Raw genomic sequence first — 22,649 nt, 5'->3', positions numbered from 1 at the left:
CTCCAGGACCCATCTGCCAAAATTGCAAAACATAAGTAGCATAATATGCTTCTGAATTTGGCCAGGGGAAAAAAAGGGGGCATCCTTAGCTTTGAAACTAATAGCACACTGAACCATAAATTATTTACAACGGCAGGATTCATACAATGCCCCAAACCAGTGGTTTCCTCTTCTGCAGATCACTTGCATTGAAAGCTTCTGTGAGCTGAATGTTTTAACTCCGTATGGATAACACTAGTTACTGCTTCTTCCCAAACCATGTCAGGGATGCTTTAAACTGGATTCTGGCCCTGAGAGGGAATCAGAAGTCTACATGATCCCCCTCTAGCTTTGATGTCACCACCTTTTGCACACAAACAAAATACTATACAGAGCCGACATATTTAGGACAAGGCATAACTTCACAGGTAGTTAAAAGTCTGTAGAGATTCTCAGTCATCCAGGTCATGGTTGTCCCAAAAGTGCTTTTTCAGGAGGCAACTGGACTTTCTTGTTTGTCTTTGAAGACGTTTTGCTTCTCATCCAAGAAGCTTCTTCAGTATCAGAATCCAGTTCCTTGGATGAGAAGCAAAATGTCTTCAAAGACAAACACGAAAGTCCAGTTGCCTCCTGAAAAACCACCTTTCGGATTCACAGGTAACTTTTTTTATCACCAAGCAATCTCAGAAGCTTAAAATAAATTCAGTCATCTGAACGGCATCAAGAGGTTGACCCTAAGGACAGGAAAGCCGCCCTATCTGGATCCTGGGCTTGTCCCCAAAACTGGGCTGCAAAAATCCGGATGATCGGGAAAAAAAAAGACGCGGGGAAACTTCCTCTTGGCCATCCACGACTTTTTACGATCATCCGGATTTTTGCAGTCCAGTTTTGGGGACTAGGTCAGGATCCTGATAGGGCGGCTTTCTCCGTCCTTAGGGCCAGCCTCTCGATTACGAGCCGCCCAGAGCAGGAGTCTCCAACCTTAGCAACTTTAAGCCTGGAGGACTTCAACTCCCAGAATTCCCCAGCCAGCAAAACAAAGCTGGGGAATTCTGGGAGTTGAAGTCCTTCAGGCTTAAAGTTGCTAAGGTTGGAGACTCCTGGCCCAGAGGACTAGCAACTTGCTCTGCCTTTGCCTCTGCGGCGTTTTCTGGTATGAGTCCCAGAGAAGGTAATGGTCCTGCCGCCGAAAAGCCGGCGAAGTTCGGAGCCATTTCTCCCTTCAAATGGAAAAGTATCAAGGCGCAAAATCCCCGGGTTGAAGCAAAACCCGCTTCAATACCCGCTTTCATCGCCACCCAATCAAACCTCCTCCCGCCCTTTTAGGTACACGGGAGTTCTGTTTGCATCACGTGACCACGGGGGAAGAGACGGAAAAGTAGCCTTTTTTTTTTTCGTAATCCTTCTCGGCGTTCCGTGTCTACGTCACCGGCACGTAACCTGTGACAGCACTGAGCGCTGGGTTTTTTTTTTTTTTTTTTGCGCTACGGCGGCCGCACGGGTTCAGCTGGTTACCTAGGTTACACCCCCCCCCTCCACTGATGCCCGGAACTTTCCTCAGTCTAACGGCTTCTACCTTCGCCGATTCTTCCTCCTCCGACAGGTGAACTTAGTCGGCGCCCTGACCTCCTTCTTCGCCTCATCGCCTCCTGAAGGGGCGGCTGGCGCAGCAACTGCGCGGGGGCCGGAGCGGCGTGGCTCTCTCTACGTCCCCTTAGCCCTCGGTAGGAAGGCCTGAAGAAGGGGTTGATCGAGGGGTAATTAATTCCCTGCTAGTTGCGATCCCCGCTTTCGCGAAACGAGATTCGAGTGGCTTCCAGATCCCGACTCCCCCCTCCCAATGGATGCTCCCAGAAGAAATGGACGTGCAGGGGGTGTAGCGGACCTGCAATAGCATAAGGGGGGGGGGGGTTTAGCAGAGAGAGAGGGAGAGAGGACCCTCCAATTCTTTACTATCCCCTAAAGATCGCCGATATTTTTGCCGCCCTATCTGAGCAGAGAGAGCTGTTCATCAGGGCTGCCTTGAAGTCAACCGAAAAGCGACCCGAAATTGTTTGCTCATCCTTAACTTTGCATCTCTTGCCTCGGGTTTTAAGTATCCCATTGTTGAATGGCGATGCTCGGATTTCCTGCGTGGAGGTTGCCTTGAGCAAAAGGGTCAATTAAAAAGCCTTCTGAAAGGGTCCTGAAAAACCTTTGGGGTTTATAAGGCTGAAAGACAAGTGAAGGGTTCAGTACAGGTAGTCTTCTTCGACTCGCAACAGTTCGTTTAGTGACCGTTCAAAGTTTACAACGGCGTTGAAAAGAGCGGCTTGCGACTGTTTTTCACACTTAACGACCGTTGTAGCGTCCCCATCGTCCCGTGATTGATATTCGGAAGCTTGACAACCGACTCATATTTATGACGGGTTGCAGCATCCCGAGGTCTGGTGATCCCAGGGATGAAATTCACTTACCTTCCCTACCGGTTCGTAAATGTGTGTGTGCAAAGCCTTCTGCGCATGCTCAGAGGCTGAAAATCATCACAAAAAAGGGACATGGGCGGGGCTTTGCGCAGTCGGCCTTACCGTATCGCGCGAACTGGTAGGAATCGGCTGAATTTCACCCCTGGGTGATCCCCTTTTGCAACCTTCAGGCAAGCAAAGTCAGTGGGAAAAGCCAGATTCACTTAACAAATGTGGCAAGGAAAGTTGTAAAATGGGGCAAAACCCACTTAACCAATTTCTCACTTAGCAACATAAATTTTGGGCTCAATTGTGATCGTAAGTTGAGGACTACCTATATTACCTATCGAGCTTGGTGGCTAGCAGAGTATTTTGATAATGACCTGAAGTCAATGGACCAACAGTCTAATCTCATGGTAGTGGTTTTCACTGAAAATGCTAAAATGCAAGAAAGACACATTGACGAGTTCTGAAATAATCTGTCTAAACTGGTAGAAAGTAGGAAAGATAGATAATGTGATCCAAACTGTGCTTATTTAATACCGCTGGATTCTATGGGTCTTGCTCCTTGTCGTATTTAAATTGCAATCAGACATAGATAAATTTGAAGTTTGTAAATGTAATGAGGCTGATAGATGTAGTGATTAAAGTATTGGAGACCTTGGGAGACCCAGGCTCTATATCACACTCGGCCATAAGCTTCCTGGGTGACTTTGAGCCAATTATTCCCTCTTAAATCCAATCTACCTCATAAGGGGGTGATAGTGGGGCAAAATATTAGGAAGAAGCACTCTATATGCTGCCTTGAGCTCCTTTACAGTATAAAAGGCAGGATGCAAATCTAATGAAATTGATTAAAATACAGTCTTACTCCATTTGAGTTTGACTCCTGCCATTCAGCCATGGTTTCTTTGCAACAATATGAAACCATACAATTTTCCTAGTGTAGCCTAGTGTTTCCTGATGGTCTTCCGTCCAAGTGCTGTACTAATCAGGCCTGGTCTTGCTTAACTGTTCCATGCAGAATATTAAATTAGGTACAGTTGTTGGATGCATTATGACATAAAGATCACAGAATTGGTAGGTCAGAATATGGGTTAGTTTGGTGTTAGGAATTACTAAGAAAATAATGGAATATAAATATTTTTTGCACTTGGTTGCTATACCTAAAGAACTTAAAACATTTCTTTATATTAGAAATTATTCTGCAAATACTTTCTTTTTTATTAACAGAGTGTACACAATTGATGGATTTTGAATTATTTCAACGAAGTCTTTTGTAATGTGGCTGTCCACTTGTGTTGAAATATAGAATTGGATCATTGTCTGGTTAGCATGAGTCAATAATATTTTTATTTAAATTTGGTGTAAAAATATTTTATTGATGTCTGTACAGAAACATATGAAAATGGTATATTTAAAACTAAGGAGAGACAAATAGCATAATATTTTGAAATAATAGCATTTAGAAACCAGCATAACGAATGTTTTTAAAATATGTATTGAAGCCAATGGTTTTCTGGTTGTAATTCATTTTGACAGTTTATTTGAGTCCATTAGTATTTTTAATGAGTAATATTAATAAAACACATGTCCACATCGCAAGGACTGTATAGTCCATCTCAAAACTAAGGTCTTTGTGAACTGGTATTAATTCAATGGTTGTGTCTCTTGCATAATTGCTTGTAAGTAAATAGATGGAATTCAGTGCTCCAGATGGTAGAAAGGATACAGATATCACTTCACCCTACAGCCATATTCCCACCACCATTTTGAAGGTGTCTCAAAATACAGAACAGCTTTGGAAGAGAACTGGGGAGGGGCTGTCGCAGAAGAAGGTCTATTCTGTTATTACAGAATTAAAATGTAGGAATCATTCTATTCATAACTCCCCAAAAACTGATTTGAAGGCTGTTTTCAATTAACACTGAATATATAACATAATATACAAAATGGCTATATCTATAGGGCGACACATGGCTTAGCGGTTAAGACGATGGGCTTATCAGCTGGAAAACCAACAGCCTTACAAGCCTGTACAGATAGTCCTCGACTTACAACAGTTCATTGAGTGACCCTTCAAAGTTACATCAGCGCTGAAAAAAGTGACTTATGAACATTTTTCACACGAACTTTGAAGCATCCCCATGATCATGTGATCAAAATTCAGATGCTTAGCAACTGGTTCATACTTATAACCATTGCTGTGTCCCGGGGTCATGTGATCACCTTTTGCAACCTTCTGACAAGCCAGATTCACTTAACAACCAGGTTACTAACTTATCAACTGCAGTGATTCATTTAACAACTGGGGCAAGAAATGGGGCAAAACTCACTTAACAACAAAAAATTTAGGCTCAATTGTGGTCGTAAGTAGAGGTCCACCTGTATATTGTTGTATAACAATATACAAAATGGCTATATCTATACATATTACAAAAACAATTAGGCTAACTATCTACCATATGTGGTTATCTATGTGGAAGAAGAAGAGAGAAAGATGAATAGTAAGCATTTTTAATAGATAAATTGAGAGCTATAATGGAAGCACCATCAGTGCAAAATGCCACATCATGCATGTAAACAAAGTACCAATTTAAATTAGGATGTTTCTTTGGAGGTTGTTGAAACAGTTATAGTTTAAGAGTGTTTTAAGATTATTATATGGATTTTTCATTCCTTGCCTCAACGCAACAGGAGCTTAAATTTGGTGATGCATTGGGAAAAATGTATAGTCCACCCTCATTATAGGCTAAGTGAAGTTTTATAATGTAAGCATAGAAAGTAATAAATTAAAAATTCTGGCCACAATAATTACATGCTCCTTTTTCATTTTAGGATCTGTTGATCACTCCAGTGACTTGAGAAGTTGAACTCTATTGCTAACTATGGCTCACCGGTTTTCAATTAAAGATATAGATGAAAAGTTTGAGCAGTTTTTAAAAGAGGTACAGATATATTTTTATTTGTCTGTTTTCAGTGTAACAGTAGAATATTGTGCTCTTTTCTATAATATTGTTAAATGTCTTATCCTGACATCAACTCATATTTATATTAATTAGTATTAAAGCAGGGGTCCCCAATCCCTGGCCCACGGCCTATCTGGAACTGGGCTGCACAAGCGAGCAAAGCTTCATCTGCGCAAGCACGGGATATAGGTAGCATGCAAAACCATGCCCCTTCCCCCACCCTCCACCCCCCGGTCCCTGGTGCCCAAAAGGTTGCAGCCATTGCTCTAGAGAATCCTAAGCAGTGCTGTATTAGGCATTTATAAATTTCAAGTATGCCTTTGATTCCAGCTCCAGACAAATCATGTGGGATAAGCTGAAGCTCCATTAGATAAACCCTTGCTCCTATATATTCATACAGTACATGTGAACAAAAAGTTATTATAAGAGTTCAATCATTCTGCCATATAATCTCCATTGCTTTTTTATTATCTATTATATAATAGTATATATATGTAATATACTATTATGTATTCTATTCTATTCTATTCTATTCTATTCTATTCTATTCTATTCTATTCTATTCTATTCTATTCTATTCTATTCTATTACCGGTATGTTATATTATGTTATATTATTACATTATATATTCAAGCTTGTACTCTATTTGAAATGGCTTATTTTGATTAGTAATAAAAAATTCACTTACATTAAGGATTAATTTGTCCTGGCCATTTGTGTCTTTGCTTTGAAAAAAATCTTCCAGGAATAGTTCTGCTACAAGCACTAAACCAAAACAGATCAGAGTACAAGTTTTAATATCAAAGTGTGTTTCAAATTAGATTGGCTGCTACTTTGATTCTTCCAGTGTTGGGAAAGAAGAACATATTAAACTGCATGGCTTATCAGAAGAATTATTTTTATAATTCCTATGAGTGGATTCACTTACATAAAATTTAAAGTAAAAATACACTTGTGTTGCTCTGGAGACATTAATCTTCATGATGTACACATAGAGATCTTTAAGGATTCTATAAGGATATTCTGTGCTCTTCGGGAACTCTAGTGATTGGGAAGTCTGATAATTGGCATACATAACTGTTAATTTGATGAACATGACAAAAACTAGGGAGAAATAAAAATACGTTGCCCCAAAATGTTGAATTTCCGCAGATATAGTCCAATAATTTTCAGTTATAATACCCCTTCTGCCCTGCAAATTTTATCTCCTGTGCTCTCAGACAATGCATGATCTGTATTCCAGAAAAACTGTAAAGATGTTTTCTTGCATCTTTTTTTTTTTCCTTGCACACAAAAAAAGTGTGGCTTGAAGAGGAACCACACATGTTCTCTATTGCTGGAAATGAAAATGATCTAAAATAGAATCTGGAAAACAATCAGAGATGAAACTGTAGGCTAAATACTGTTGGAGGAATAGCTAGTAGCATCGTATAAATACTACACTTTATCATAAAAATGTGACCTGCTCCTCCAACAATTTATTACGGACATGTTCGGTGCAAAATTTTATTTTAAGAACCACTGTATTTTAAGCACAGAGTTAACCCTCCTTAAAATCAGTGACAGTAAATATGCTTTAACATGGTTGGCTCATAAAAATGATGCAATAATAAATAGTAACAGCAAATTGACTCTCTTTTTATTCAGTCTCTTTCAGATGATTCACTTGGAAATGAACAAAATCAAAATGTTATTCCTGAATTGGTTGAGCAGTCTAAAAATAAAAAGCATCCTGTGCCATGGTGGATAACAGAAGATGATTCAGATGAAGGTATTGTACTGAAATTTATTCTATGTAACATCTCTGCCACAAGGTGTCAGTGAATCACTTTTGTACTCTTATTTGTGTCTATATATACATGACGGTGTGTGTAAATTTTGGATCAGTAATTGTCTCTCAGGCCTAGCCTGAGAAGTAGGATACATAACAACTCATACTAGACCTGCATGTAAATTATCTTCAATGAACATGATTTCAATCTGAAGTGGATTAATTCAAGATGAATTTTATTCATATGAAATAAATATTCAAAGGATCGTATTGTTAAGGTGCTACATGTGTTCATTGAGAAATTAACTATTAAACTGTAAAGCACATTGTACAGGAACACTTAGAGTATTCTTTCCAACTAAATACCCAAATAGTGGATCTGGCAAATTTCTTCATCTGTCATACGGCACTGTCTTATAATAATGTAGTTTGGGATTTTTATATAACATTTTACTTTAATTATAAATCATTTATTCTGTTGCATGTCCTCTAAAGAAACTTAGTTGAAAGAAGCAATGTGAAAATCAATATACTTTCTGAAATGGGTGAAAAACAAATAATATGATCACTATTGGATAAAATTTGGTAGATAGTAGTAAAGCTTAATGAACTGCAAAATATTTCAGTTTTGTGAAGAGTTAAGTTTGCAGTGAAAATTCCTAATTCAGTGCCCTGTTTTTAATATAAAACATTTGTAAAGGAAAAAAAACCCATTATAATATTTATAGCTCTTAAGCTACCATTTCAAAACAGATACTTTGAAGTATTCTTCTTTCTGATGAAAAGTACAAGAAAAAATATTTAGCAATGAGATGATAAAAGCAAATTCAGTTGTTTAGCCTTATTTTTAGTAAGCGGGATCTAGATTTGCAATTCTGCAAATGGAAGACTCTCTGATCCACAATAAACAGAGAGATTATTTTTTACCAAATGTCCTTCCCTGTATAAGTCCAGACATCTTGGGAGAGCAGGGGACTAGAGTGGAAAGGATAAATTATTACACTTATGCCAGTGGGAGCAGGATTTACCTCAACAGTTTTTGGAATCCCATTATGTAAGTTTATACATTATGTAAGTTTATACAGATTTTAGATTGTTATTATGTGATTTGTAAATTTGAGATTTTCAATGCTACGTTAATTCAATTATAGCAATTAAAGTTTTTGGAATACACAGTCTGAGAATCAAAATGCTTGTTTAATATTAATGCTTCTGGGATTTTTTTGCTGAAGAAATTATTATTATTACCCTGTTTCCCTGAAAATAAGTCTCCCCCTGAAAATAAGCCCTCCCTGAAAATATTTAAACCCAGAGCTGGAAATCAGATAAGATGGCAAGAGGAACCCCATCTTGCTCCATGCACCCCAAAATAATATGATCTCCTCGAAAATAAGCACTTATTTTGGGATTCAAAAAAATATAAGACAGGGTCTTATTTTCGGGGGAACACAGTATTATTATTGTTATTGTTATTGTTATTAATATTGATATTATTATTTGAGAAACATGACACTTCATGCAGCAATTTCAAAAATAGGCAATATATAAGCTGTGTATAATTCAAAATAGATTGTTTATCTTGAAATGTTTGTTAAGGCGTTACCTCAGTTATAAGAAAAAGAAAGTAAACTATCCAGAAATGTGGTCAAATGAAATAATGCTTAGAAGTAGAAATTTATGATTTTTGTTATTTTATTGTTACTTGAGCAAAGTTAGATTTGCAACATTTAACTGAAAATGCAACTCTAAATAAAACAAACAAAACCACCTACATGCATGCTTGCTAGTGCACTGCAATTTCTCTTCTTCGATTTAGCAGTGTTTTCTATAGTTTGAGGAAATTCTCCCATATATTATTAGTTAGAGCAAATGATTAGAGCAAATAGTACTCTTGGATGCTATTATTTTTAAATGAAAATAGTTTCTGATTCCAAACTTTCATACATGGCATGTCTAGAAATTGACACTCTCTGCACTCTGCTTTTTTTATTCTTGGTGGTTTGATTTTACTTTTCACTCACAGTTGCAATCTTTTCTGTTATTTTCTTGAATTTCTAAAGTTCCAAAAAAGAGCAAGTTTATCAAAAGTTTATCAAAAGGGAATGAGAAGAAACTTACTGGGAGAAAAGATGCAGTGGCTGAAGATTGTGAAAAGAGGGTATCATTTTCAGATAATGAGCCTGGTACTGGATTAAATTTCCTGTTTATAAATGCCAATGTTAGCTGTGATGTGTTGTGACTCAAAATTAATTTATTTCTAGTAACTATGCTTTTACTTTGTTACTAATTTTTCTGCTCAAGTGAGTCCTTGCCATTTATAATCTCAAGGGGAGTGAACTTGCTAAAATGCTAATTTGCATATATATAAGATTAGTTAACCTATGTCATCTAGAAGCAGAATTGAAAATATTTTTAATCTGAAAATCTATTGAATCACTATGAATTAGGGTATTCAATCATATTTACTCCTGGACTGCTTTTTAGGTGAGACTTTTCTAAAACAGTCAGTAAAGAGCTAGGTGGACAGTTCCTGTGTTTTTATGAAATATTTAATTCTACAAATTGGTTTTGAATCAAAAGCCATGTAATAAGCCATTTTTAAAGGACTTTCCAATATAATTTAAGTTAATGTTTAAATGCGCCATTTTGAAAAATTACAACAATCCTGCTGTGATTCAAATTAAGCTAATGACAAGTATATGAGAAATCTGATTTCTTTGATGGCCAGTCAGTCAAGTGAGAGCCCATGTTGTAAAGGCTACATTTTTAAAACTAGTCCTATAAAGAAGCTGTGTATATTATATAAAGTTGATGTTGGTTCTTCATCTAAATGATTGACTATCTGTTGCAAAATTTATTGATATTTATGTTGAAATATTTTGGTGAATAATCTTTAGCAAAATTATATTCCAGTTATATTTATAAAAGTGATTTATTTGTTTGTATATTTAGGATTCATTGAGCAGCTAAAGAATTATTCTCTCTGTACTGCAGAGAGCTTGCATTCAGTTCAAAACTACACACACACACACACACACACACACACACACACACACATATATATATATATACTATATAATCCAACCTTTAAAAAAATTCTGTTTTGTAGTTAAATCTGTTTTATGGAACTATTTAAATATGAAATATTTTTCAGTAACATAATGTATCCTTAAATACAATTAAATTTATAAGATAAGTAGATCCTAGGTTTTGTAGTGTGAATCTAGTTTTTGTTTTTTAAATTATCAATGAAACAAATGAGAACTGGATGTTCGTTTGTTAACAGTAATCTAGAAAATAGGATTATCATTTTGTTATGTTGATGAATGTAATTGCCATAAAAATCCAAAGTGTTCTGTGGAAAGCATACATTGGGAATATGATTTTTCACATCACAATTCTTGGGTAGCTTTTTAGATCAAATGCAATATGTAAACTGCTTTGAAAATGGAAATTTTAAATAGGCAAAGTACTTGAACCCATCATTCAATATATTTCTGTGTTTGAATATAGATTTATCAATATTCATTCCCCTTCCCCCGGCTATGTTTTAAGGTATACTTGACACCAGCAAAAGCTTTCTGAAAACACAGAAGCTTTCTCCTTCTATTGAGGAAGTAGATGAAGATTTTGGAGAAGACCTCCAGCTCCCGCAGCTTCATGGTGTTTCTGTCTCTTTAAGCAAAGATAGTTTGGAATCCAATGGTAAAAGTGCTTCTGACATTAAACGTCTCTTTTACTATACTATATTTTAAGAATTTGCTAACTAATATATTGCAAGCATAGACTAGTTATTTTTTAAAGTGGTTTTTATGTTGCATAGTTCTGAAGAAATGAAATGGTCACTTCAAAATGTTATATATTTATTTTTACCCTGGTGCCACGATTTAAAACGCACTGTGATTGATTCAAGGAGTGTTTTACAACTCAGCTCTAGAAAATACATGGGCTTTAGGTTTCTGTACTAGTTATATAATTGCCCCAGTCCGATAGTTCATTCAAACCATATGAGCTCACAAAACACTCCTGCTATACAAAGACAAAGCATGTTTCTTTTTTCCCCTTTTTTTCTTTTTTTCCCCACTGGGAACCAGTCTGCCCACACATTCCTTTGTAGTCTTGAATTTACTTCCTATGTTTAAACAAATGGGAATTTAGAACCATATGCTAATATTCCTGTTTTCTTATTTAAAACGTCTGAATGTCATTTGGCAGTTACAGTACTAAGGTATAAACTCATATGGTTATCTATATTCTGATACTTTTATCATTTAGATTCAGTTGTTGCTTTGGGACCCAGTGAGAATATTTTGGGAGATGGATTGGATACTTTGGAAGAAGAAGAAGAAAAGGAGAAGTTTTTTGCTGACCTTGAGAAAGGAGCATCCTCTACCATAGACTACTCAAAATTAAATAAGGAACTAGATTCTAATAATTCTGAAATCCTGCACACATTTTTATGGTAAAGTAAACAAAGATAACAATGGTAGCTACATGTTGAATTGCAGTAGTTTGGAAATATAACAATGAAACATTGTGAAAACAAATTGTGCTAAATAAATATTCATACTGTTTTGTAGCATTGAAAAGTAGGGTGGAAGTTGTAGAGTAGAAAATGACACGGTATGGATAACAAAAGGAAGCCGAACAGGAAAGTGAGATTGTAAAGGGGAAGCAAACAGATATTTATGGATAGACTACCGTAGAAAAATTGCTTACCATTTGTGATTCTGTTCATTTATGAAAATGTTCACCTCTCAATATTAACAAAAATAAGACATAGATAAATTGAAAAATATCCAACCCTCCTAACCTTTCGTAAGAGCCTAAAGGTCTAGCTCTACCAACTAGCTTGGGGCTCCAATGGGGAAACATCATAGTGGAGGTGGTTGATCAATTACTACAGATCCACCTCCCCCCATCCTGCTCCCTCCCCGTATTTAATTGGCTTGTATATTTAGCTTTTATGATTATAAGCCACCCAGAGTTACCCTGTGGTAAAATGGGTGACTAAATAAATATTCAGTGGCCATCCATATTTTTACAGTATTTTTCTTAGGTCCAAACTAGGATTAATGCAGATACAATCTAGGAGCAATACAATAGTAATTGAATACTGGACTAGACTGGGATTTAGTCTTTATTAGTAAAGGAATTTTCATTATAATTTTATGATTTATATATAAATATGTATATAATTTTCATTATAAGCCTTAATGGGCTAAAATATTTTTCAATTGTATATCTATAAATATAAGTAAAGCAAAATTGGTGATTATAGATTCTTTTTTTTTAAAAAAATACAGATTCTGTATTTTAAAATCTTCTTTGGATATGGATATTCACAGACTACTTCCACCCATCCTGCCTGCCTTTAGTTGCTTAGGAAAAATTTGGGGGTGGTTAAAAGAAATATTTTTGCTGTTAGAACAGCATAGCGTTAGAATGAATATCCTCAAGTGTAAAGAGAAAAATATTTTGTCATTCCTAATATTTTGCAGCAACCAGCCTCAAGTGAAACAGACAAAAGAAGAAAATGACAGTGAATGTATGAGTCATGAAAAATCTGGTAATTTCAAACCATTTGCTTAATAACCTACGTTTAATGATTATTTACTTACATGGTATTGTTTTCCAAAGGATATTGTCAATTTATTATTTCATCGTATAGAATCATGAAAGGCAGTCATGAGATGTTACATTAATTTAAAGGGCAGTTCCTCATAAGTCCAGAGTTACTTGAGACAAATAAGAAAATATTGTTGCCATTAGGCCATTGAGTCTGATCCAGTGGTGGGATTCTGCCGGTTCTAGGCGGTTTGGCCAAACCATTTGTTAAATTGCTGGCTCACCCCGCCCCTTGCCCCGCCCCTCCGCACCACTGTTTATTGCCAATAAATAGTGGTGGGTGAGGCAGCAATTTAACAAATGGTTTGGTGTTTTTTTGTAATTTTATTGGCCTTGCAGCCCCTTTCAGCTTCAGCATAGGTTAATTAGCACAAGTTGATTAGATTGGCCTCCCGACTCTCAGTTGATTTGCTCTCAGGGCTCTGTTGCTAGCTGCAAAGAGTGCTGGAGCAGATTTTTTTCCCCCTATCTATGCTGAAAAAACGAAACTGAAAGTAAAGCAGGCTCTTTGCTGCAACGTGACAAAATGAGGCAGGGAGAGATTTCTTTTCCTTTTTGCTCACCAAAAAAGGTAGGTGCAAACAATGGGAAATTTAGGGCAAAAGAGGAGAGTTCAAGATTTTAACACACAAAAGAAAAAAAGCTCTATTTAACTAGGGAATTGTAATAATTGAGATACTATTAATTGTATATTGTGTTGAAAGCAGAAATGGTTAAGTTGTGGTTTGGAGGAATATATGGGGGAAATTATTTGGTTTATTATTATTGGTAAATATAATTAATTGATTTGTAAGAAATTGGATTGCATGGAAATAATTGGAATATTCACGTTCATATTGATTAATATACAAAAAAGATAGTTATATAACTAATTGATTTATATTAAAATGTTGAATTTGTATTAAACAACTGTAATATTACATAATTAACCATGTGAGGATGGATATAAAAATAGATGACAATGGGAAGGGGTATAATATAGAATAGAAGGGAAAGATTGAATTTGATTAAGATTAGAGATGAGGATGAAGGGTAATATTGGTTTTTTTAAAAAAAATAGATGAGGAATAAATATGGCAAAAAGGAAATATAGAAATTGTAAATTTAATTGAAATGACTAAACACTGTTTAAATTTGTGAACCGGCCAAATACTCTGTTCAAAGAAAATAAATTGTATGTTTGTATGTGTGTTTCTAATTATTGCTATTTATTCATATTTGTTCTCTTTTATTCTTTAAAGTTTAACAATTCATTCTTTATCTTAATATCTTTATATTTGTTTGGGGTTGCCTTTCTTCCCTTTCATCTTTTTTATTGTACAGCAATCTTTCTCCTCAAACCTACCACCTCTCTCTTTTCTTTCCTTCTTACTTTCTCTTCCCCCCCTCTTCTTCTCCTCCCTACTTCCTCTTCCTTTCTCCTTCTCCTCTTCTCTTCCTTCCCTCTCTCTCCTTCCTTCTTCCATCTCTCTTCTCCTTCCTTCATCCCTCTCTATTGCTGTATCCTTTTGTGCATATGGACTACTCAGAGGGCTGAAAAAGTGATTTTTGACTGGTCCTCGCACTTTTGACCAGTCCTCGAACTTACGACTGTCCTCACATTTTACATTTTGCGCCCTATCTTGTCACCGTGGTGAAGAGAAGTAGTGGTGAAATGACTGACACGGTTGTTAAGAATGCCGCAACGGGCATAAATTTGAGGATGGTCATAAGTGCAAGGACCGGTCAAAAGTGCGAGGATTGGTCAGAAATGACTTTTTTCAGCCCTCTGAGTAGTCCGACCTATGCACATAGCCACGCCCACCCGGTCACATGACCAGCTAGCCACTCCCACCTGGTCACATGACCACCAAGCCACACCCCCAACTAAGCCACACCCACAGAACCGGTTGTTTAAAAAATTGAATCCCACCACTGGTCTGTTCCAAGGATTCTTTTACATTGCAACAGAATTTGAAGACTTTATGCAACCAGTAATTGTAGAATAGGTTTGTACATCTCCACCCCAGACCACCCCAACGATGCCCTTGATGTGATGTCTCGCTGCCTGGAGGCCGTGCGGGTCTGGATGGGGAGGAACAGGCTCAGACTCAACCCCACCAAGACCGAGTGGCTGTGGCTTCCGACGCCACGATATAGTCAGCAGGTGCCATCGCTGACTATTGGGGGTGAATCTTTGCCCCCCACAGAGAGGGCTCGCAATCTGGGTGTCCTCCTGGACGCACGGCTGTCTTTAGAAGAGCATATGACGGCCGTGGCCAGGGGGGCCTTTTATCAGGTTCGCCTGATTCGCCAGTTGCAGCCCTTTCTGGACCGGGACGCCCTGCGCACGGTCACTCACGCCCTTGTTACCTCCCGGTTGGACTATTATAATGCTCTCTACATGAGGCTCCTCTTGAAGAGCACACTGGTCCAGAATGCGGCCGCGCGGGTGGTTATGGGCGCAACTCGTGCCCACGTGACACCCCTCCTGCGCGAACTGCACTGGCTCCCAGTGGTCTTCCGGGTGCGATTCAAGGTGTTGGTTACCACCTTTAAAGCGCTCCATGGCATAGGATCCGGGTACCTTCGAGACCGTCTTCTGCCACCAATAGCCTCCCACCGGCCAGTTCGCTCCCACAGAGAGGGTCTCCTCAGGGTGCCATCGGCCAAGTTATGTCGGCTGGCGACACCCAGGGGGAGGGCCTTCTCTGTGGGAGCCCCAGCCCTGTGGAATGAACTGCCCCCGGAAATACGTAAGATCTCCGACCTCCGGGTGTTTCGCTGCGCACTGAAGACCCTGTTCCGCCAGGCTGGCCTATCAACATAATAATTTTAAATTGGGGTATTTTAAATTTCTGGGGTTTTAAATTGAGCCAAATCTATTTAATCATTTTAATTTTTAACTGCTGTTTTGTCTGTGTTTTTAAATAGGCTGTACACTGCCCTGAGTCCTTCGGGAGAAGGGCGGTATAGAAATAAAATTATTATTGTTGTTGTTGTTGTTGTTGTTGTTGTTGTTTTCAGTATCTGCATATATACTTTTAAGTCAGAACTGGACACAGTTTAAATAGAAAGAATTTAAACCATATCTTAATGTTTGCTTGTACCATTACCATTCAGTGAGAAACAGCACATTTCTCTTATTCCTGTAACATTATTCAATTTATAAGCACAATTACATAGCTGGCTATTCTACTGGAACAGGGGTGTCAAACTCACGTCGTCATGGCAGCATCACGTAATATATCAGGACTTTTTTCCCCTTCGCTAAACCAGGCGTGGGCATGGCCAGCGCATGATGCATCCAGCCCGCAGGCCGGGAGTTTGACAGCCCTGTACTGGAAGAAGAACATTAAGCTATAATTGAAAGTTTTCTCAACTGTTTGATCTGATCCAATAAAAGAATGAAATGGATCCTTGGAAAGGAAAATGGCATTGTTTCTCTTATTTCTTTTGAAGAACTAAACACAGACTTTCCTCCAAACACTCAGGTGATTATAGTGAGGATTTTGAGGAAAATTCAGAGTGTAATGAAGACAACAAAGCTGAACAGGAGGTCAAGTCTGAAGATACTGTGAGCATTTGTGATAAGTACAATCACTTCCTATTTTAAGCATTCTAAATTTTGTGGTTTCAGTGTTTTATCCGACTCGGCTTACCTAGTTATTTACAATGCTGTCTAAAATAGAAACCCCAAATGTTCAAAGATAGAAATGTGCCATACAGTTGACTTTTAATGCATTTATTGGTTTTGTTCCTGAAGATACATATAGCTTGTAACATTTCATATCTGGCATCTAATTATGTTCAGAGCTCTTCAGGCAATTTATACTTCTGGAATTATAAAAAGATAGATTACCACTATAAAGCAAAACTATTGGAAGGATAAAAGAACAATAAGGGCTCAGCATCAATGCCAAAATCACATAACAATAATGATATGATTAAAGATCTTGATGCCAAACATAACTCTCTTGAGACATACATACAGTTTTTAATAGATTTTTAAAACAGATTTGGGAATCACAGGATCCTATAATGATAGAGCAAGGGATATTATTTCCAAAGGCATATGTTCCTGATTTAATAAAAGCTGAGTCAGGATTCTAATATTTAAATGATATTATAATGATATTATCAGTCTGTACATCATTAAACTTCATGTATGAAACTCCTAAAAAATGAACGAACTGGTATGTACAGGATTGCAAATAAATAATACATTCTAATCCAATAGTATAAAATATTACCATCTAAGTTTTCTTGTATTCCTAGCCATCTTCTCTGATTTGTATTTTCATGTGTACTCTGATTGATATATTTCCAGCGCAGATGAAGCATTCTGTTCAGTAAAAGGGCCATTTTAAAAGCACTAAATGTATTAATCAGTTTTCTTCACCAAAATCATTCAAGGAATAGCAATAGCATTTAAACTTATATATTACTCCATTGTGCTTTTTTTTTTAAAAAAAAAAAATTGATTTATATGCCGCCCTTCTCCGGAGACTCAGGGCGGCTTACAATGCGCTAAGCAAAAGCCTTCATCCTTTTGTATATTTATACAAAGTCAGCTTATTGCCCCCACAACTGGGTCCTCAATTTACCTACCTTAGAAAGGATGGAAGGCTGAGTCAACCTTGAGCCAATACTGCGTTCTAATCACTGCGCCACCATGGCTCTTAACCATTTGGCTATTGGAAATCAATGCATACATTAGAATTCTTATGCCCAGAACAGAATTTTGAGGAGAAAGGCACAATGATTGGAATGATTTGCACATGTATTAAATGCTTTCAATTATTATTTCCTTAAAGTATTATTCAGATTTTGATTTATTTTTTTTAACTACGATTTTCAGTAGTGTGTATCTTTTGACTTGATGCTACTTAAATTTTGTGTAAGTGAAATATTTTATGTAAGTGAAAAATATCAAAATTTTAAGTTGTAAAATGATAAATTATTTCAGGAAAATTTCCTATTTCATATTCAAAATAATTTTTTACAAGTATTAAATTTATATATATATATATTATTTTATTTTCTAGGAGGAAAGGACAGGCATGCTGGCCAAAGGTATGAAATTCATATAATATGAAATTATATATTATAAAATGAGTTTGATCTTCCTGAATTTGGGAGATAAATATTCAAACATAATGGGCTCCCCCATGAAATAAAATAATACAGGAATACTTTGATGTCAATAGTATGTCAACAGTACTCATATCAGTCACTGTAACTGCAAAAAGAAAGATTTTATAGATTTGTGTTATACAACTAACTTTGTCTAGAAGTCATTTTCAAAGACTGATCAAAAATAAAAATGGCAATGTCAGTGAACAATTGACATCAACATTTTTCTATTTTGGAAATAATATAAAGTTTAAAATATTAAAAATGTATGAGTATATATTGGAACTGCATACTTTAAAATTAGAGGCAAGCTTCAGGATAGTACCCATCAGTCTCTCTATAAAGAAAAGCATACTACTAACTGGGGAAAAGTGCTGTCCCTTTGTATATATGATTACTTAAAAGAAGTCCCACTGAGTGACACAGCTTTCTGCCTAATTAGAATACTTAATATTGCAGTCTTTTCCCCAACCATCTGCAAGCATGAGACATGATTAAATCCGGTTGTTGCATAAGCAAGAACCGTGATTTGTACTTTAACATTTTGTTGCAAATAATTTATGATTGTGAATGATTTAACATTTTATACATAATTTTACATCTTTTTCATTTTCTTATTTAAAGCCTTTTATATTTTAATATATTTATTAAATATTTACTGTTATCTTAAAGTTTCTTATCTAAACAATTTTTAGAATGTCTACATATTAAACTTTACTGCATGTTGTCCACTCCAGTGTTGCAGGTTAAGTGTAAGATTGGCATTACCTTTTCTTCATCTACACTAATGTAGAGAAGATACAATTCTTCTTCCTTTGTAGTTCTTTTGGATTCCCAGGAGTCAGTTTTAGAAACTCCAAAAGCCAATGAGCAGCAAGATGCAGCTGTGGTAGAACAACATATAGCTCAAGAAACTACTGCAGAAGAAATGACTGGAACAGGTAAGGCTACTTTTTGTTTGTTAATTATTCCTTCTATTGATCATGCTCTAAACCGGGGCTGTCAAACTCAAGGCCTGCAGCCGGATCCTGCCCACAGGGTGCTTAAATCTGGCCCAAGGGGCTGGCCTGGAAATAACAAAGAACCTGTCCGTGGTGCCTCTGGCAGCCAAACTGGGGTACAGGGGGGGCACATGGCCCTCCCGCGCCCTGTTTTCAGCCTGGACAGCCTCCTGCAGCACCCTGCCGGCCAAAACGGGGCATCCCTGCTCTAAACTGATGTGAGGCAAGAGCAGTCTGTCTTATTCCATTTGGATTCATTAAAATTACTGTTTGGTCGTGTAAGTATCCATCTAAACAAAACAAAACTTCCCACTGACTTTCCATTGATTTCAGTGGCAGAAAATCCAGTATTTAAAATCAAAGGGCCTTAAAGTATGCAACTGTAGCTTAGATACTGTGTTGTTTTTTTCCACATGATCAAATAGACTACCTCCAGCCCTATATGCTGAATCTAGCTTTGAGATGAAGGAAAATGCAAGAAAAAGCACGGAATGCTATTTTTCTGTTCTTTGGTCTTAGTAGCTACTGAATTTAAGTTATAGTACTGTCTGTAGATATAATCTACTTTTTTTTTTACATTAGTGCTTACTGGTTGGTTAGAATCTGCTGTTACGATCTGACACAATTACAATTCGATCCTAAGTGTATTTATTGGAAATAATCCTGTTGAACTTGATGAAACTCATCTCCAGATATATTTGTATTTGAATCTCAGCGGAAGATGCTATATAAATAAAAACATATATTGGATTGCAATGAAAGGGTCTAATAGCCTATCGCCACAGACAAAACTCCCTTTCCTTTCCTTTCCCTTTGTTCACTCATAAAATCTGCTCTGAGCCTGAAAAATCCTGAGCTGAATTGAGTGCCTGCAAAGGGTTAAAAGTCCTGTTGTTGCCTGATCAAGCTTTGGCCCTATATGACATTGGAATTTTGCTTATGTCACACCAGGTTACTAGTGCTATTATTTTACTGATTTGTTCCTCATGAATATTTTATTTTCAGCCTGCCGCATCTGGAAACATTTAATTTTTCTCCTTTCAGGTATTTCCACTGGGCAAACAAACAGCGACATTGAAGCCTTGCAGCAAGCTTACCGTCACGTTGAACAGTCTTTAGGAACTACAGATGAACAGAACGATGAAAAAATGGAAGTGGAAGAGAGCTTAGTCAATGACACTTCACAAAATAAAGAAAGCTGCCCCCAAAATACTTCCATTACTAATTCTGGTAAATTCTACTACTTCCCAAGATTGTTTGCACTGAAATAAAACATACTCCGATTGCTGGACTGTGTTCTCAATCATGGTCCCCCTCCAAAGAAGATATAAATAGCTCCTTCCATAATAATATTAAAGTGTCCATTGCTATTGCTTCTTCTGCTTTATCTCTGATGACATCATTGTTTGCACTTGAGAAAATGCTGAACCCACCTCTGTGAATTGTGATCCCGCGTGACTGTATCATGTCACTGATTTCAAAAAATGTGCTAATGAAGTTAATTACATGACTCTTTCCTATCAGACTATCATTCTTCTAGAAAGAAGGGTAGGCAATTATTTTATGGGAAAGAGATTTGTGTCATTGAGTCTGACTCCTGTGAGTGTAGCAATAGCAATAGCACTTAGATTTATATATCGCTTTACATAGCTTTACAATCCTCTCTAAGCAGTTTAGAGGGTCAGTTTATTGCACCCAACAATCTGGGTCCTCGTTTTACCCTCCTCAGAAGGATGGAAGGCTGAGCCAACCTTGAACCTGGTGAGATTTGAACTGCCAAATTGCAGGCAGGCAGCAGAAGTAGCCTGCTGTACTGCACTCTAACCACTGTGCCACCGTAGCTCATTATTTATGCCCAAAGCCAATATTATGGGGTTTCCCCACCCTTTTAAGGTCTCTGTGAATAGGATGAGCAATTCATTTTCTTATATTCTAACCAGTGTGCAGATTCTTTCTTTCATGGAATAAAAGTCTTTCATGAAATCTCTTTCATGAAACTTCTCAAAGAAGAAACATGTTCTATTTGTAGAATGCAAAACATTTTACAAATTTGACCATGAAATTTAAAAAACTAAATGTTTTCCTTTAGGTTTTTTTTTAATGAAATATATCAAAGGATGTACTACTAGTCTGTTGGTAAGAAAATTACATCTATATAAATAAGTTCAAGAAATTGAAAAAAAACAGAACACTGGCAATTCATTCATGCCCTTCCATCTTTAGTAGTCACTTTTAACAGTCTAGAAGTCAGTTAAACAGATGTATACTGTAATGCAGACCAGCATAATTGGTGGTGTAGTTTTCTAGCATATGGAAACGCTTTAGAAGCACAGTTTAGGCATCCAAGGAAATATATCGAAAGCTACATTTTATATCTTGATCGCTTATCCTAATTGACTATCTGATTATTGTGAGTTCTTTCCTCAGCTTTTGGGATTTTATTTATTTGACATCCAACAAAATGAGTAATTCCTTAGTTAGCCAGCAAATGTATGATCTCTCGGTGGCAGCAACGGCAGCTCGGTTATTGTGATTTGATATTGGCCTAGCATTCCAATAAATTTTGCTACTTATATATTTGGTTGATCTCTTAAATAGAACTAACAATATAGAGCTAATGTGCTATAGCGGTTAAAGTGTTGAAACCTGGACTTTGATGTACAGAAACTCACTATATGATTTATGACCAGTCATTCTTTCTCAGCTCAACTTATCATGCAAGGTTGTTACTGTAGGAAAAATAAGATATATCACTGTAAGAGCTGTGGTGGCACAGTGGTCAGAATGCAGTATTGCAGGCTAACTCACTGCTCACTCCAGGAGTTCGATCCTGATTGACTCAAGGTTGACTCAGCCTTCTATCCTTCCGAGGTGGGTAAAATGAGGACCCAGATTGTTGGGGGCAATATGCTGATTCTGTAAACTGCTTAGAGAGGGCTGTAAAGCACTGTGAAGCGGTATGTAAGTCTAAATGCTATTGCTATAAGACCCTGAATAAAAAATATTATGATATGATTGCTAACCTATTGCATATTATAGTTAATTAAATATATAATTTCAGTCTAATTCAGCAGCATTTTTTACTAACCAAATCACTAAATCAGTAATCTCTATAAAGTCATACTTCAGAGAATTACCTCAAATTTGTTATTATTTATTAAGTTTCTATCCCTCTTTTCCTCCAGGAGCACAAGATGACACTTTTGAAAGCTATAATTGTATTCTCACAGTTATGAGGAAGCTTGGGCGCAGAAGTAACAATTGCCCTAAATCACCCAATATACTCTGTGGCTGAAATTTGATCTCACTGTTTCATGCCTAGTATTTGGGCTTTGCAAAATAGTAAAGGATAGGAAGGCTGCTATAGAAAATAAATATATTAAAGATTGAAGTAAACTATGGTTATAAAAAAATAAAGCTTCAGTAGGTTGTAATTAGGTCACAAATTACCTCAGAGAAGAAAAGCTGAAAGTAATGCTTGCGTTTAGTTTAGTTTAGTTTAGTTTAGTTTAGTTTAGTTTAGTTTAGTTTAGTTTAGTTTAGTTTAGTTTAGTTTAGTTTACTATCCCTATTCTGTAGATAGCCAATGTCTCCTAGAAATGTACAATAAAATGTAAAACCAAAGCTATTCAAAACAGTTTAAAATCAGGGATTAATACACTGCATCAATCACTGTAAAATGTAATAAGATGGACAAAACAAGCCAGTCCCAATATAACCAGGTATTGTTTATGCCAATCTT

At 36.7% G+C, this 22,649-nt stretch overlaps 1 protein-coding gene across 6 annotated transcripts in view; it reads left to right on the top strand.

The window, feature by feature from the left end:
- The first annotated feature begins 1,375 nt into the window (after positions 1-1,375).
- The window catches only part of CEP162 (centrosomal protein 162), a 41,825-nt gene continuing 20,551 nt past the window's right edge, over positions 1,376-22,649 (top strand). Inside the window, exons 1-11 of one of the 6 annotated variants that reach the window (XM_034408919.3) lie at positions 1,376-1,582; positions 5,262-5,371; positions 7,040-7,163; positions 9,224-9,346; positions 10,719-10,868; positions 11,439-11,625; positions 12,665-12,732; positions 16,265-16,347; positions 17,819-17,846; positions 18,728-18,847; positions 19,952-20,137. In XM_034408919.3, coding sequence (XP_034264810.2) covers positions 5,312-5,371; positions 7,040-7,163; positions 9,224-9,346; positions 10,719-10,868; positions 11,439-11,625; positions 12,665-12,732; positions 16,265-16,347; positions 17,819-17,846; positions 18,728-18,847; positions 19,952-20,137 — 1,129 coding nt within the window. In that variant the 5' untranslated portion in view covers positions 1,376-1,582; positions 5,262-5,311. Of the gene's footprint in view, positions 1,737-5,261; positions 5,372-7,039; positions 7,164-9,223; positions 9,648-10,718; positions 10,869-11,438; positions 11,626-12,664; positions 12,733-16,264; positions 16,348-17,818; positions 17,847-18,727; positions 18,848-19,951; positions 20,138-22,649 lie in introns of all 6 variants that reach the window. The other 5 variants (XM_034408918.3, XM_034408920.3, XM_087882545.1 and 2 more) reach the window with 5 other exon arrangements.

The sequence above is a fragment of the Pantherophis guttatus genome, chromosome 1 (genome assembly GCF_059756535.1).
Source record: "Pantherophis guttatus breed Tessera chromosome 1, ASM5975653v1, whole genome shotgun sequence".
Lineage (NCBI taxonomy): Eukaryota > Metazoa > Chordata > Lepidosauria > Squamata > Colubridae > Pantherophis > Pantherophis guttatus.
The sequence above is the reverse complement of the archived record's forward strand: the minus strand, read 5'-3'. Positions and strand labels throughout refer to the sequence as shown.